This window comes from Chiloscyllium plagiosum, chromosome 4 (assembly GCF_004010195.1).
Source record: "Chiloscyllium plagiosum isolate BGI_BamShark_2017 chromosome 4, ASM401019v2, whole genome shotgun sequence".
NCBI classification, from domain to species: Eukaryota; Metazoa; Chordata; class Chondrichthyes; order Orectolobiformes; family Hemiscylliidae; genus Chiloscyllium; species Chiloscyllium plagiosum.
In genome coordinates, this window is record NC_057713.1 from 27,495,923 (window position 1) to 27,513,424 (window position 17,502).

General features: G+C 42.5%; 1 protein-coding gene across 1 annotated transcript in view; it reads right to left on the minus strand.

Annotated features, from left to right (window-relative positions):
* The window catches only part of LOC122548771 (SCO-spondin-like), a 188,294-nt gene that overhangs the window by 129,210 nt on the left and 41,582 nt on the right, over nt 1-17,502 (minus strand). Inside the window, exons 9-12 of the mRNA XM_043687538.1 lie at nt 15,945-16,103; nt 3,120-3,253; nt 1,891-2,030; nt 1,638-1,684 (exon numbers count right to left, since the gene is read on the minus strand). Of these exons, the coding sequence (XP_043543473.1) occupies nt 1,638-1,684; nt 1,891-2,030; nt 3,120-3,253; nt 15,945-16,103 (480 nt within the window). The remainder of the gene's footprint in view (nt 1-1,637; nt 1,685-1,890; nt 2,031-3,119; nt 3,254-15,944; nt 16,104-17,502) is intronic.

Below are 17,502 nucleotides of genomic sequence, written 5' to 3' on the forward strand. Positions count from 1 at the left end.
CATTTGATAAGGTTCCCCGTAATAAACTAATGGGAAAGTGAAGTGGTGTGCAGGGTGTTCTAGCTAGGTGCATAAAGAACTGGTTGAGTAACAGGAGACAGACAGTAGTAGTTGAAGGGAGTTTCTTGAAATGGAGAAAAGTGCCCAATGGTGTTCCACAGGGATCAGTGCAGGGGCCACTGTTGTTTGTAATATACATAAACGATCTAGAAGAGGGCATTGTTGGTCTGATCAGTAAGTTTGCAGATGGCATGAAGATTGGTGGAATACCAGAAAGCATTGAGGACTGTCAAAGAATACAGGAGAACATAGACTGGAGAGTTGGGCGGAGAAGTGGCAGATGGAGTTCAATCTGGGCAAATGTGGAGGTGATGCATTTTGGGATGTCTAATTGTAGAGTGAACTACACTGTAAAAGGAATAGCCTTGGAAAAATTGATGAGCCGAGAGATTTGGGAGTTCAGGTCCATTGTATCCTTCAGGTGGCTGCAGAGGTGGATAGAGTGGTCAAGAAGGCATATGGTATACTTGCCTTCATCAATTGGGGTATTGAGTATAAGGGCTGGCAGGTCAGGTTAAAATTGTACAAGATTTTGATTCAGCTGCATTTTGAATACTGTGTATAGTTCTGGTCACCACACTACCAAAAGGATGTGGACACTTTGGAAAGGATACAGAGAAGTTTTACGAGGATGTTACCTGGTATGGAAGGTGCTAGCTATGAAGAGTGGTTGAGTAGGTTAGGATTGTTTTCATTAGAAAAAAGGAGATTGAGGGGGGACCTGATTGAGGTCTACAAAATCATGAAAGGTATAGACAGGTGAACAGGGATAAGCTTTTTCCCAGGGTGAGGGGTTCAATAATGAGAGGTCACGCTTTCAAGGTGACAGGTGAAAATTTTAAGCGGAATACACGTGGCAAGTACTTCACACAGAGGGTGCTAGGTGGCTGGAATGCGTACCCAGAAACGGTAGTAAAGGCAGGCACGGTAGATTCATTTAAGGTCCATCTGGACAGATGCATGAGTAGGTGGGGAACAGAGGGATACAGAGTGTTACAAGGGGACATAAATTTAAGGTGAAGGGTGGAAGGTATAGGGGAGATGTCAGGGGTAGGTTCTTTACCCAGAGAGTGGTGGGGGCATGGAATGCGCTGCCTGTGGGAGTGGCAGAGTCAGAATCAATGGCGACCTTTAAGCGGCAATTGGATAGGTACATGGATAGGTGCTTAAGCTAGGACAAATGTTTGGCACAACATCGTGGGCCGAAGGGCCTGTTCTGTGCTGTATTGTTCTATGTTCTATGTTCTAGATGTTTAGGAATTGAGCGACAGGTTCAGACAGTCTTTTGGATTGGTTCAGGATTGGAGGGCTGTAGGACTTGTTCCTGGGTTTGTAAATTTTCTTTGTTCTTTGTTGTTCACTGACTACTCCCTCAGTGATAAAACAGTCTCATCCACTGACCACTCCCTCAGTAACAGCACAGTCTCACTCACTGAACACTCCCTCAGTGATGCCACAGTCTCACCCACTGACCAGTCCCTCAGTGACCAGTCTCACTCACTGTCCACTCCTTTATTGAGCACCCTCTGCAATGGGAAGGCCATTGGTGATGTTGAATATAAGAATCTGTTTCCTACCTTTGCAGCTGTCGTTGGTGCAATGCAGCGTTCCCTCTCTGCAGATGCTGTGGATAGATGTGCATTTTAGCTATCTCTGTATTGGTATCCAGCAGTGTTCATTTCATATTTACAGTGATCTACCAATTAGCAATCCCCTTGAATCTTATTCCACTGCCTCATTAATATTCAAACCGGTTGATTCATATTCTTTCAGCCTTGAAATTATTTAAGTTTGGGAATCTCACTGGATTCTTGACTCTGTTACACTCACCAGGTTTCACAGCCAATCAGAATGCTGTCACCCTGTCGTATCCGTGTGGCCATTGGGGTCTTCAAGATATCTGATTTGTGAATGTGAACACAGTCACACTCAGAGCGAGTGATGCACTTATTGTCCTGCTCCAATAAACCCTGACAGATGACAATCAAACAGAAGACAGTGAGTGACAGAGGTAAAGAGGTAAGAGAGAACAGAAATCCTTCAATAGATTGACTGAGAAGCTGTTGCAGTGCAGTACTATCTGGTATTTACACAGCACAGACTTCCGTAGCATCAGAAATGTTCCAAAGGTATCAGATTTTAACAACTGTGCTCTGAGCTGCCCATTCACTTCTAGAATGAAATGGAGTATGGATCAATGGTAGCAAGTTAACCTAGGTAGAAGTTTCATGTTGTCCTGGGGAGGAGAAACTATTTTTGAATTCAGGTTACAAGCTTCCTTATGGAAGCAATATACTGCTGTTTCAGCGTGATCAGCAGAGACTGTAGTGTAGCAATATGTGTGAGGAAGATGGGGTTGGGTCAAAGAGATGAATCTGTGACACAATTTACCATGATGCTGGATTCGAGAAACTCTGTTCCTCTTGAGTTTAAAACAGCAGTCATTCTTTTCCTCAAACCCTGGAATGGGACTCCCACAGCTTTCTCATTCAGAGGGAAGAGTCACCCAAGTTGACAAACAGATTCAACAAGATTGAAATCTCTACCAACTATTCATCATCCTGCTGCTGCTAGTTCACAGACTTTTGTATTTTGTCCATGAGTAGAGAGAAAGAGAGTAAGAGAGAGAGAAAGAGACAAAGTGTGAGAGAGTCACAGAAATGAGAGAGAGAGAGATACACGGAGAAAGAGAGAGGGACAGACAGTGAGAGAGACCAAAAGCGAGACAGAGAATAAGAGAGACTGAGAGAGACACAAACAGTGAGAAAGAGACAGAGAGACAGTCATAGAGACATAGATGTGTACGGTACGGAAACAGAGCCTTCAGTCCAACACTTCCCTGCCGACCAGATATCCTAAATAAATCCAGTCCAATTTGCCAGCACCCGGCCCATATCCCTCCAAACCCTTCCTATTCATATACCCATCCAGATGCCTTTTAAATATTGTAATTGTACCAGCCTCCACCACTTCCTCTTATTTGCTTAAGACAAGGATTCGAGAGTTTGAAATGAAGAAACTGACGATATTGTACACGATATTGTAAGTTCTGAATATACCTCAGGGCAGAAACACCCAGTCACACAATCCTGTCCCTTGACCTGACATTCTTTTCTGTTGCTGAGATTGGAGCAGTGACCATCACATGGTGGTCCACAGGCTCTGTACTCGAATGGACTTTCACAGCTGGCATCTGAGAAAACACAGAAGGTCAGTGTCAACAAGAGAGAGAACATGAGAATTAAAACAAAAAGGGCACATATTGGGGAAGAAAATGTCCAAAATCTTAGTTTGTGCAAACTTAATATTGTCTAATTTAGATTGTAACTGGATGTTGAGAGTAAAGTAAAATCTGCAGGATAAAGTACTGTACTTGCGACCTTTCAGGGAGTTACTTTCAATGGGGTGTTTTCTAAGAGCAGCCTAATTAAGAACCAGCTGAATGTTGGTCCTGATTAGCTGCTGTAGCTAGGCCCTTTGTGTTGGGAGCATATAAAAGTAGCAACTCAGTGACCCTTATAGAGGTTTATAAAATCATGAGAGGCATGAATAGAGTAAATAAGCAAGGTCTTTTTCCTGGGGTGTGGGAGTCCAGAACTAGAGGGCTAAGGTTTAGGGTGAGAGAGGAAAGATTTAAAAGGAACCTAAGGGGCAACTTTTTCATGCTGAGAGTGGTGCACGAATGGAATGAGCTGCCGGAGAAAGTGGTGGAGGCTGGCACAATTGCAATATTAAATTGTGGTGGCACGGTGGCTCAGTGGTTAGCACTGCTGCCTCACAGCACCAGGGATCAGGGTTCGATTCCAGCCTCGTGTGACTGTCTATGTGGAGTTTGCACATTCTCCCCAGGTCTGCATGGGTTTCCTCCAGGTGCTCGAGTTTCCTGCCACAGTCCAAAGATGTGCAGGTTAGGTGGATTGGGCATGCTAAATTGCCCATAGTGTTCAGGGATGTGCAGGTTAGGTGCATTAGTCAGGGGTAAATGTAGAGAGTAATAGGGAAGGGTACTGGGTCTGGGTGGAATACCCTTCGGAGGGTCAGTGTGGACTTATTGGGCCAAAGGGTCTATTTCTGTAGGGATTCTAATTCTAATTCCAAAAAAAGCATTTGAATAGGTATATGAATAAGAAGGGTTTTGAAGGACATGGGCCAAGTGCTGGCAAATGTGACTAGATTAAGTTTGGATATCTGGTCAGCATGGACAAGTTGGACCGAAGGGTCTGTTTCGATGCTGTATAACTCTAAGTCTTGTCACTTGACGTATGACTTACAATAGCGTACAGGAGTTGAGCATCTCAAGGAGTTAAGTGATAGGGTTAGGAAGTTAAGGCTGCAAATGAGGCAGGTTTGTGGGATTAGGTTAGATTAGATTTCTTATAGTATGGAAACAGACCCTTCGGCCCAACAAGTCCGCTCTGACCCTCCGAAGAGTAACCCACCAAGACCCATTCCCCTATCTATATTTACTCCTGACTAAGGCACCTAACACTATGGGCAATTTAGCCTGGCCAATTCACCTAACCTTCACATCTTTGGACTGTGGGAGGAAACCACGCAGACACAGGGAGAAAATGTGCAAACTCTACGCAGAAGTCGCTTGAAGCAGGAATTGAACCCAAGTCCCTGTGCCCCCCCGGATGATGGTGTTCGAAATATCTTGGCCCCTGGAACTGTCCAACAATTATAAAGTTATTTCTATGATCTTTGTTGTGGGTTGGGAAAACATGGGAGTTCAAAGAAAGAGGATATAATGACATTGCAAAGCAATTATTTTGATCATGATATCCAGAGAGGAACAGACTGTTAAAGCTTCATGTAACAGCAACTGGGCTCACTGTGTGATGCCTAAGTATGTTCTAGAAGCTAGAACATAGAACAGTAGAGTGCAGAACAGGCCCTTCCGCCCTCGATGTTGCGCTGACCTGTGAACTATTCTAAACCCATCCCCTACACTATCCCATCAGCATCCATGTGCTTATCCAAAGATTGTTTAAATCTCTCTAGTGTGCTGAGTTAACTACACACCCTTATCACTCTCTGAGTAAAGAACATGCCTCTGACATCTGTCTTAAATATATCACCCCTCAATTTGTCGCTATTGCCCCTCGTACAAGCTGATGTCATCATTCTAGGAAAAAGACTTTCACTGTCTACCCTAACTAATCCTCTGATCATCTTGTATGTCTCTATCAAATCCCCAAATCTCTCAGCCTTTCCTCATAAGACCTCCCCTCCAGACCAGGCAACAGCCTGGTAAATCTCTTCTGTACCTTTTCCAACGCTTCCACATCCTTCCCGAAATATGGGGGCCAGAACTGTACACAATATTCCAAGCGAGGCCACACTAACGTTTTCTATAGTTGCAGCATGATATTGTGGGTCTGGAACTCAATCCTTCTATGAATGAAACCCAACACACCGTACGCCTTCTTAACAGCACGACCTACCTGGGTGGCAACTTTCAGGGATCTATGTACATGGGACTCCAAGATCACTCTGCACATCCACATTACCAAGAATCTTTTCATTGACCCAGTACTCTGCCTTCCTGTTATTCTTCCCAAAGTGCATCACCTCACATTTATCTGCATTGAACTCTGCAGTTTATCCAAGTCCCCCTGCAACCTGTAACATTTTTCCACACTGTCCACTACTCCACCGACTTTAGTGTCATCTGCAAATTTACTAACCCAATATTAAACTACATACATAAGGGAGGCAGTAGCCTAGTGATATTATCATTGGAGTGTTAATTCCGCTATCAATGTCATATTTGGGGACCAGGGTTCGAATCCTGACACAGCAGATGGTGGAATTTGAATTCAATCTGGAAATAAGAGGCTAATGATGACCATGAAGCCATTGTCAGAAAAACCCATCTGGTTCACTAATGTCCTTTAGGGAAGGAAACTGTCCTCCTTAACTCATCTGACCTACATGTGACTTCGGAAGCACAGCTATGTGGTTCACTCTTAACTAATTGAGTATAGAAGCAAAGAGGTGCTTCTGCAGCTGTACAGGGCCCTGGTGAGACCACACCTGGAGTACTGTATGCAGTTCTGGTCTCCAAATTTGAGGAAAGACATTCTGGCTATTGAGGGAGTGCAGCATAGGAGATGAGGAGAAACCTCTTCACCCAGAGAGTGGTGGGTGTGTGGAATGCTCTGCCCCAGAAGGCAGTGGAGACCCAGTCTCTGGATTTGTTTAAGAAAGAGTTGGACAGAGCTCTCAAGGATAGTGGAATCAAGGGTTATGGAGATAAGGCAGGAACAGGATACTGATTAAGGATGATCAGCCATGATCATACTGAATGGTGGTGCAGGCTCAAAGGGCAGAATGGCCTACTCCTGCACCTATTGTCTAACTCCTGGGGTAATTAGGGATGAACAATAAATGCGAGCCCCCCCCCTAGCCAGCAATCCCCATATGCTATGAATGAATAAAAATAAAACTTAGGCCCCTGTTTTATGGAGGCAAAGGAATTTGCATGCATACTACAACTTGTTCAAAAAGGGGTCATGGAAACAGCCAAACTCTGCTGCAACGTTATGCCAACACCCAGACCAGTCAAAATCTACCCGCCGGTTGGAGAATTAAGATTGACAGTTCACTTCCTCCTCCTGCTGCATCTCTGTCTCAATGATGGCCCAACCAACCAGCGGCCTCTGCCCACTCCATATGCAATAATTTCACCTTTTTACAAGTCTGTATCTTGTATCATAATTCTGACAAAAATCCTTCGACTTCCAGCCTTCTTTCAGCAATGTTTAAGATTAATTATTCATTACACAAAACAAAAACAAGTTTTTCAGATGCTGAACAATTAAAACAATGAAAGATGTTAACCTGGTTTTCTAACACCACCCACTGGAGAAATTCAACTTCAGAGAAATTATCCTCCATACAATATAAACACAGAAAATAGGAGCAGAACTAAGCTATTTAACCCCTCTGCTATTATTGAATAATATCATGGCTGGATTTAAACCACTGAGAATGGATTCTGATGAAGAGAGTCACGCTGGACTTGAAGTGATGAAGTCAGAAGTCACACGACACAAGGTAATAGTCCAACGGATATATTTGAAATCATAAACTTTTGGAGCATAGCCCCTTCACCTGGTGAAATGCCTGCAAATGCTCAGAAAGCTTGTGATTTCAAATAAACCTGTTGGACTATAACTTGGTATCATGTCACTTCTGACTTTGTTCATCTCAGTCCAACACGAGCACCTCCACATGCTAATTTTGTTTCTCTCCCCACAGGAGCTGCTAGACTTGCTGAGTTTCTCCAGTCTTTGTATTTGCTTCAGATTTCCAGCATCAACAATGTTTTACTTTTACCCCCCTGATTACACCCGATTTCCTGTTCTAACAAGGACCGATCCACCTCGCTCTTAAACCTGTTTAATGACCCCACCTGCTTCACCTTTTGGGCAGAGAGTTGCAAAGTTAGAGAACCCTCAGAGAAAAGAATTTCTCCTCATCTCTGTCATGCAAATGTGACCTCTAATTTTATAACAGGGCCCCATTTGAGATCCAGTGACATCACAGTTGTATATACAGAGCAATCTTCACCCCAAGACAGGATGTTGATTGGTTTTTCAGTTCAGACCAGTTTTGTGGGCCAGGAGTCATCAGTATAATGTAAAGACTGAACAGTTTCATTTTTCTATGTTTTTGATTCTGAGCTGAACTGGGATAAACACTGTTTTAAAATCAAGGATTACTGCATGATTTTTGAAAATATTTGTGGGCGGCACGGTGGCACAGTGGTTAGCACTGCTGCCTCACAGCGCCAGAGACCCGGGTTCAATTCCCGCCTCAGGCGACTGACTGTGTGGAGTTTGCACATTCTCCCCGTGTCTGCGTGGGTTTCCTCCGGGTGCTCCGGTTTCCTCCCACAGTCCAAAGATGTGCAGGGTCAGGTGAATTAGCCATGCTAAATTGCCCGTAGTGTTAGGTAAGGGGTAAATGTAGGGGTATGGGTGGGCTGCGCTTCGACGGGTCGGTGTGGACTTGTTGGGCCGAAGGGCCTGTTTCCACACTGTAAGTAATCTAATCTCAATTCAAACCTGACATCTTATTATAAGCACAGATGTTTCAAGCAGTAAAAGAAGAAGGTGCAGACAAGCTGGAGCCAAGGATGTGTATAACATAAAGACTCAGATGGCAAGAAGAGTTGATTGGTCTGTGGATGAATGGCCAGTTATTGATGATGAAGGTCCTCTACCTGCCAACAACAATTTGATTGATTCTCAGGGGGCTAAACAGCTGGAGCTATGAATAAGATAGTGAGAATCCTTCAGACCTCCACCATCTCAAGAGCTCTCTCTTTTCTCTGCAGTAAAAAACATTTTAAGACTGAAAATACTGGATTATTTTTCCTTCAGCAGTTGCTGGAAGTTGTAAATTTTCATTGATAAGTCAGAGATCTTTATAAGTGTGAACCAGTCACGCAGTGCTTCCTGTAAGTGGAAGTATCCGGAGAAGAGCGATTGAGAAGCAGCATCTGATTAGGACAAGAATCGTCTCAATAAATCCCGTGAACAGGGACCACTGACCTGCTTTCCTCATCTTTCTCTCTGCTCATAACATTGAAACAGAAGCAGGCCATTCAGCCCTTCAAGTCTGGTCTACCATTCAATAAGATCATGGCTGCTCTGTGGCCTAACTCCAAATACCGGCCTTTGGTCATTTCCCACAATACCTTTGCTGAACAAAACATTATCTATCTCAAATTTAAAATTAATGACTGAATCCACTGCTGTTTGTGGGAGAGAGTTCCAAACCTCTCCCACCCTTTGTGTGTAGAAGTGCTTCCTAACATCTCTCCTGAACGGTCTGGCCCTAGTTCTCAGACAATGCCCCTGGTTCTAGAATCCCCAACCAGAGGAAATAGTTTATCAATCTTGTCTTTTCTTGTCAATAACTTGAAGACCTTGATCAGATCACCCATTAACCTTCTCAACTTTAGGTAACACCCATTGTTTTCTCTGTGTGTGCATGTGTGCATGCGTGTATGCGTGTATGTATGACTCTAGGGCAATTTATAAAGTGGCTAGAGATTTAACTAGTGGTGTTATATGGTGACAGTTCATAACCATTTAGCTGTAGCTAGAGCAGAGATGCTTGTAATGAAAAGTGATTCTTATTAAGTACAGAGACCTGGTCCATGCTTTCTGGGTTTGAAAGATAAGGACATTTGGGAATTTTGCATGTTTTTATTCTTTGACTTCAATGACACCTGCAAGATGGTGGTGCTTGATTTTCTGTGTGATGACCCAGTCAGCAGTAACAGTAGTCAATGTCTGATTGGCTCTGGGCTGATTGACAGTTTGTTTGTGAATAATATGCAAACAGCTGGTCTCCAGATAGTTAGAGATGACATCTCTCTCTTTTTCTCTCTCTGTCAAGTAAGCCAAACTGATAGATTGACTATTCTTTCCCAACCTTTGTTATTTGGTGTTACGATGTAAACCATGTGAATTAGCTCTCTTTATAGGTGTATGTTTAATGTCATTCACTGTTTGAAACTTTAGTTTTTGAATTAGTAACATGTGGTTTTTCTGTGCGTTGAAGTTAATAATTGTAAGTATTTCTGTAGCCAGGATGATTTCTTTTGAGTAGTTTTGATGTCTAGCTTTAGAATTGATGTGTTTCTCTGTATCTTTGGTAGGGTTTTGTCAATCAAGACAAACAGTCTTCAGGTTAGAAATTTGGGAAAGGTCATTTCAGTTTAAGAGAAACACCCAGTTCTTAAAGAGGTACCTATTTTTTCAGTTTTACTTTGATTTTGAGGTAATTCTGCATGAGGGTTTGATGAAGATGCCTGTGTAGACCAGTGCTCCTGAGAAAGGAGGGAGATAGTGAAGCTACAACACCTTATTGTAAGAGTTAGTGTTGGTCACAGGCCAGATGTATTGGGGTAAAAACCCAGAAGAGGGATTAGAGATTAGAACATTGAAGCAGGTAGATTATAGAGCCAAGAAGAAGTAATTTGCATTTTCAGTTCTACAAGTTATACTCACAAGTGACTTAAGCTTGTTGAAGGGCTAGAGACAGGGACTCTAATGTGAAACTCTATATTTGTGTTTTTGGATACAATACAGTGTGTATTCTGGGTACTGTACAATGCTCTTTGTAATCATTGAATCTCAGAATCACAATGATGCAGGAGGGCACCATTCGGCTTGCACCAGTTCTATCCCTTTGTGCCAATCTCCTGCCTTTTCCCCATTTCCCTGCACACCATTTCTTTCCCAAATAATCATCCGATGCACTACTTGAATGCCTCCATTGAACCTGCCTCTCTCACATCTCCAGACAATGAATTCCACACCCTAAGGACTGAGCAAGCCAGGCAGCATCAGGAGGTGGAGACGTCGACATCTATTTCCCCACCTCCTGATACTGCCTGGTTTGCTGTATTCTTCAAGCCTCCTGCTTGTCTACCTTGGATTCCACTATTTGCAGTTTGTTTTTGTCTCATACCCTAAGGACTGGCTGAATGAAAGAGTTTTTTTCACATTACCCTCACTTTGATTTAACATCACGTTAAATCTATTCCCTCTAGTTCTTGTTCTTTTTATAAACAGGAACAGCTTCGTCCTATCTACTCTTCCCCCTCTCTGTCCAGTCCTTTCCTGATTTTGAATCTCAACTTTATCATAACTGTTTCTATCTATTCGTGTTCTTAATTCATTTCCCTTATTGTGACTGCTCTGCATTAAGACACAAAACCTTGAGATTGTCTTTTTAACCTCTTCAGTCATCTTGGTTTTGATTTGCACTCTGGCTCCATTGTTTCTGTCTCCTGACTTTCTGCCTTCCACTCCCAGTCCTAATACCTCCCTTCTATGTCACTTCTCCAGGCATGTATTAATCCAGTCTATCCTATTATTTTTACTCTCACTAGTCTGTGGTACTGATAGTAATCCTGAAATTACTACCTCTGAGGTCCTACTTTTTTAATGTTGCAACCCCCTATACTCAGCTGGTCAGACCTTACCGCTTATCAATGTAATTGATACCAATGTGTACCATGACCACTGGCTGTTCTCTCTCCACCTCGAGAATGTCCTGTAGCTACTCTGAGATGTTCTTGATTCTAATACAAGGGAAACACCACACCATCCTGAAGTCTTGAGACCGCAGAATGATTTTTACAATTGAATCCTATAATTATTGTCCTGTCCCTCCTTTTACCCCACACCAAAAGTATCCAAAACAGTATATCTGTTAGAAAGGGGGATAGCCACAGGATATTCCTGCACTGTCTGCCTTCCTTTGCTCTGCCTGGTGCTTGTCCATGTCATTTCTGCCTGTTCAATCTTCACCTGTGGTGTGACCAACTCACTGAATGTGCTATCCATGACTTATTGAGTAGCGTGGATGTTCCACAGTGAACTCACCTGCTGCTCTAGCTCTGAAATAACGTTCATCAGTAACTGCAGTTAGACACACTTCCTGCATTCGTGGTCACCAGGGACAACTGGAAGTGTCCATGACTTCCCACACAGTGCAAGAGGAGAGTACCACAAGAAATAGGAGAAGGTATAGGCTATTCAGCAACCAATAAGCCCATGTCAGTTTTGCCTCATGTCAGGCCTCAACTCCTCCTTTGTGTTGGCTCCTCATAATTTCTATTGCAGCTTGAAGATACTCCTGGCGTGTGGTCGTTTGGGTTCAGAGACTGCTGTTATGGACCAGGCTGGACCCCTTCAAAACATTTCAGGAAGGTAGCCCAGGCTCTAAGCTTTCTAGTTGTTTTAAGGAGCTGCAGAGTGAGATATTCCAGAAGTGATGCAGCTAGCCCAACCCCTCAGTTTTAAATAAAACAGAATTTATTTGCAGACTTGAATAAAACACGATGAAAAGAGAATAGAATTCAGTATAACAACCTATCTGAAAACCAATCAGTTTGATTGTAACTTAATAATGCTGTTCCAAGTGCCTGGAACATCCCCATAAACCCCTTGGCAAAAAAGATAGAATCAAACACAGGTTCTTACAGGAGCGATGCCAGAGAGAGAGGGAGATTCAGCATGGACTGTTTCTTTGACCAGCAGCCTCAAATAGACTCCTTGCTAAAAACCAAACCAAACCCTGAACTGGGAGAGCTGGCCACTCCCCTTTCATTGTCCAAGTGTTTTAAAAGAAAGACTTAAAAGCCTTTTCAAGTCGGTATTTCCAGACATTTCAGAACCTTTGCCTTTACAACCACATTTGAAAAAAGTCAAGGACGACATAACCTTGTCAAAGTAGCAGCATCATCACACCTCTGCCCTTGAGAAGAAATGAACCATCAATATCCAAAGATGACTTCACTTTAAAACCTCTTAATCTTAAATTGTTTGTACACTACAACACACATATATATTACATAGACTATAAACATGAAAACATATACTACTACATTCTGTTTTAGTCTGTTTTACTCCCACCACCGAACGCCTCCATTTCTCATTCAAGTCTCGACCATGTGTCGACAATCACATTTTCTCGTCCTGCCACATGCACAATTTTCAAATTGAAATACTGTAACAATAAGCTCCATCTAAACAGAATGGAACTTTCATTCTTAAAATTTCTCCACAAACTTCAATGGGCTATGATCAGTGTATATGATTGTCTCAGATACATTGCTGGTAACATAAACATTAAAATGTTGTAATTCCAACAGCAAGCTCAAAGTCTCCTTCTCAACTGTCAAATATTTCGGCTGATGAATGCTCAGTTTCCTGGAGAAATACCTATTGGGTCTTTCCATCTTCATGTCATCTTCCTGTAAGAGCACAGCACCAACACCCATATCACTCGCATTGACAGCTTGAATAGCTTGGTGTAATTAGGTGTGGTGAATACTGGGGCAGCTGTTAACTCAGCTTTCAGGCTGTCAAATGCCTTCTGACAGTCCGTTGTCCACTGAAACTTCTTGTCTTCCTTTTGTAATTCAGTGAATGGAGCAGCCACACTGCTAACATTTGGTATGAATTTTTGATAAAATCCACTCAATCCCAAGAATTGTAGTACTGCTGTTTTTGTCAATGGTGTGGGAAACTCCCCAATTAGCTTTATTTTTACATTCCCTGGGTCCATTTGTCTATGCCAAATAACATGGCCCAGGAAGGTGACTTGGGGTTTGGCAAAATCACTTTTAGCCAGGTTTATCACCAAGCCTGACTCCCAAAGTGAATTGAACAATTCTGATAAATGTTGCAAATGTTCCATCTGTGTGTGACTGAAAATCACCTGGTCATCAATATATACCACACAATTGGGTAATCTGGCAATTACCTGATTGGTTAGTCTGTGAGATGTGACTGGCACATTTTTCATACCAATATGGACCAGGCCAGACCCCCTCAAAACGTTTCAAGAAAGTAGTCTAAACCCTAATTTTGCTAGTTGTTTTAAGCAGGTGTAACACAGATAGTCCAGGAGTGATGCAGCTGGTCAAACCACTTAGTTTTAAACAAAACAGAATTTATTTGCAAGATTAATGAATGAAACACAAACAAAACAGAACAGAATACTGAATAACTCACTCTTTCCAAAAACCCAACAGATTATCCCAACTTTAATGATGCTGTTCCAAATTCCCCCAACAATCCCCATAAACACCCCTTGGCAAAAAAAAAATCAAACACAAGGTCTTACAGGACAGAGAGATGTCAGAGAGATTCAGCATGGAACACCTTCTTCCATAGAGCATTTTCTTTGACCAGCAGCCTAAAAAAACTAACTGCTTGCTAAAAGCAAACAAAAACTAAAATCAAACCAGAGTAAGGCTGAGCTGGGAGAACTGGCCATTCCCTTTTCATTATACAAGTTTTTTTTAAACTTGAAAGCTTTTTGTCTCAGGCAGTATCTGTTAATCAGATTGGCCCAAAAACCCATATGAAAAAAAACCATACAAACTAGACACCCCAACCTCTACATTTCCAAACTGGGAAAAAAAATCAAGGACAACATAACTTTGTTAAAGGAGCAGCAATCGTCACAAGATGAAATTGATTTCACTCTTTGGACAAAGATATCTGCCAGTGTACTCTGAGCAAGTCCGACTTAGAAACATAAGTTGCTTGTCCCACCTTTTCAACACACTTCTCCAAACATGGAATCGGATATGCATCAGTCTTTGTAACTACATTGACTTTGTAATAGTCCACACATAACCGTTGGGTGCCATCTGGCTTTGGCACCATGACTATGGGTGAGCTCCAGTCACTGTAACTCAGTTGGATTATGTTGTCTTGGAGCATGTGTTCAATCTCCTTGTGAACCTGTGACAACTTTAGAGGAGCAGGAAAATCAACATTTCTGGCAAAAACCCTTCATCAGCCTTTCATCCTGATGAAGGGCTTTTGCCTGAAATGTCAATTTTCCTGATACTCGGATGCTGCCTGATCTGCTGTGCTTTTCCAGCACCACACCCTCAACTCTCATCTCCAGCATCTGTGGTCCTCACTTTCACCAACTTTAGAGGGTTATGCCTAGAAGGATGTTGTTTAATCAGAACAGCATTTCCTATATCTACATAATGCATAATTAGGTTAGTATTTTCCAGCTTATTGCCACATATCTTCCCGTGGGATAGCAATAACATTTTCAGGTCATTTTGATTTTCCTCTGGAAAGTAACTCAATTATTTATCCCAATTTTTGACAACTTCCTCATTGTTCAATTTATTTTGAGGCATGTCCAATTCAGAATCCCCTGAACTTGATTATTCACACTGTGTTGTAACCAATAACATAGAATCCTTTTGCTTTCTTTCCCTGTCAAAATACCTTTTGAGCATATTCACAGAACACACTCTGAGATTTCTTTCTGTCAGGAGTCCTTATCACGATGTCATTAACAAGTGTTTTAAAAGAAAGACTTAAAAGCCTTCTCAAGCAGATATTTCCAGACATATCGGAACCTCTGCCTTTATGAACCCTTTTGAAAAAACAAGGACAACATAACCTTGTTAAAGGAGCAGCATCATCACACAGATCAACATCAGACTTTGCTTTTATGTTTTCCAATGGCCTTTCTCTCTTATGATTGAAAGTTGTTTTTCTTTCAGTGCATGCAGAAGGTCACATGTTCCATGTTTGAGTGTTCAGATGATTGAATCAACTGCTCAGTTTGTACTCGGGACCTGTAAACCTTGCAAGGTCCACCCTTCAACACTTGCTTGAGGCTGTAAATATTTGGTTTGTTCGGCAAATCCTTCTGGAATGTCCCATTATCACAATGCAGTTACAAAGACTTATGCATATCCGACTCTGTGGTTGAAAAAGTGGGACAAGCAACTTATATTTCTAAGTTGGACTTGCTCAGAGGATACTGGCAGATATCTTTGTCTTAAGAGTGAGTTGGTGTTTGATGTGATCACCAATTCAACGATTCTGTTTACAGGTCATTTGTCAATGTAAATAGGCTGTAAAGCAAGTGACGATGTGGGGACGCTGTTTCTAAAGTGCAAACTTTTAAACCTATGTTGGCTGTAACTAAAGCGCTGTTTCTAAAGCACAATTTTTCCATAACATAGGGTTGCTCAAGAGCATAAGCATTATCGAAGAACTGACTGTACAAATGTCCCATCTAAAAAATCACAATGAATCCTTTTCTCTGCATCTGCTCGCAATGAGGTCTGTGGATTTTGTTAGCTTCTATTAAAAGGATGTGAATTGTTGTCAATGAATACAGAAGTTTAATTTGAGTCTAAATTGATTTCTAATGAGGTTTGTAATTTTTAGGGATTTTTTTTTCCAATTCTAGATTTTTTAAACTCCATTAACTTCAAATTTTACCACCTGCCACTTCGGAATCAGAATGCCGAACATTAAGCTGGAATTCAGAACTACCAGTGCCTCCCATGGTATTCTTACCTGTACACTCAGTCTGGTTACACATCCTGAATTCCATCTCTTGCCCTTGGCAATGCTTCCCCCCAAACAGGGGTCCGTGAGCTGCACGATATCGATGCTGCACTGGAGAAACACAGGAACAGTCTGTCCACTCAGTCCAAAGGCCAAACTCACAGTCCACTGGAGAGCAAAAATACAGAGGAACATTTTAATAACACGGCAAAGATTTTGATAGAGACAGTAGCTAACCTTGAGGGACAGAGAGTGAGTGAGAGACAGAGGGAGAGAGACAGAGAAATGAAAGGGAAAAGAAGAAAAAACATTCATCCCAGGAATATTGAATGAACCTTTTCAGAACAACTCCTGAAACAATTATCTTTTTTTTCTAATGAGGGACCAAAACTGTACACAGGGCACTAGATATGGTCTCACCAAAAGCCTGTACAGCTGCAGTAAATTTATTCCACTTTTATATTTTGTTTCTGTTGCAATAGACAACAGTCTTCCTACTTATCTGCATCCTAATGGTTTGTGATTTATCTATCAGGACACCCAGATCCCTCTCTACCACCAGGTTCTGAAGTCTCTCACCATTTAACTAATATACTATTGTTTATTCTTCCTGCCAAAGTGAACAAGCTCATATTTTCCCACGCTATAGTCCATCCATCTGCCAAACGTTTTCTGACTTGTTTAACCTGCATTTATCCCTTTGCTCCATCTTCTCTGCACAACTCACTTTCTGACCTAACTTAGTGTCAACAGAAAAGTTAGCAACCCCACTTTTGTTCCCTACATCCTTCATCCGAATCATTGAAACAGATTGTAAATAGCTGAGGGTCTAGATTAGAGTGGTGCTGGAAAAGCACAGCAGGTCAGGCAGCATCCAAGGAGCAGGAAAATCAACGTTTCGGGCAAAAGCGCTTCATCAGGAATCTAGCTTCAGTGAATCTGATGAAGGGCTTTTGCCCGAAACTTCAATTTTCTTGCTCCTCCGATGCTGCCTGACCTGCTGTGCTTTTCCAGCACCACTCTGATCTAGACTCTGATCTCCAGCATTTGCAGTCCTCACTTTTGCCTTGTAAATAGCTGAGGCCCTAGTACTGATCCCTGTGTCACTCCACTAGTGATAGCTTGCAACCCTGAGACTACCCACGCCCACCTACATTCGGGACACCACCCACGCCCTCCACCTCCTCCATGATTTTCGCTTCCCCGGTCCCCAACGTCTTATCTTCACCATGGACATCCAGTCCCTGTACACCTCCATCCCCCATCACGAAGGACTCAAAGCCCTCCGCTTCTTCCTTTCCTGCCGTACCAACCAGTACCCTTCTACTGACACCCTCCTTCGACTGACTGAACTAGTCCTCACACTGAACAACTTCTCTTTCCAATCCTCCCACTTCCACAAAACCAAAGGAGTAGCCATGGGCACCCGCATGGGCCCCAGCTATGCCTGCCTCTTCGTAGGAAATGTGGAACAGTCCATCTTCCGCAGCTACACTGGCACCACCCCCCACCTTTTCCGCCGCTACATCGATGACTGTATCGGCGCCGCCTCGTGCTCCCACGAAGA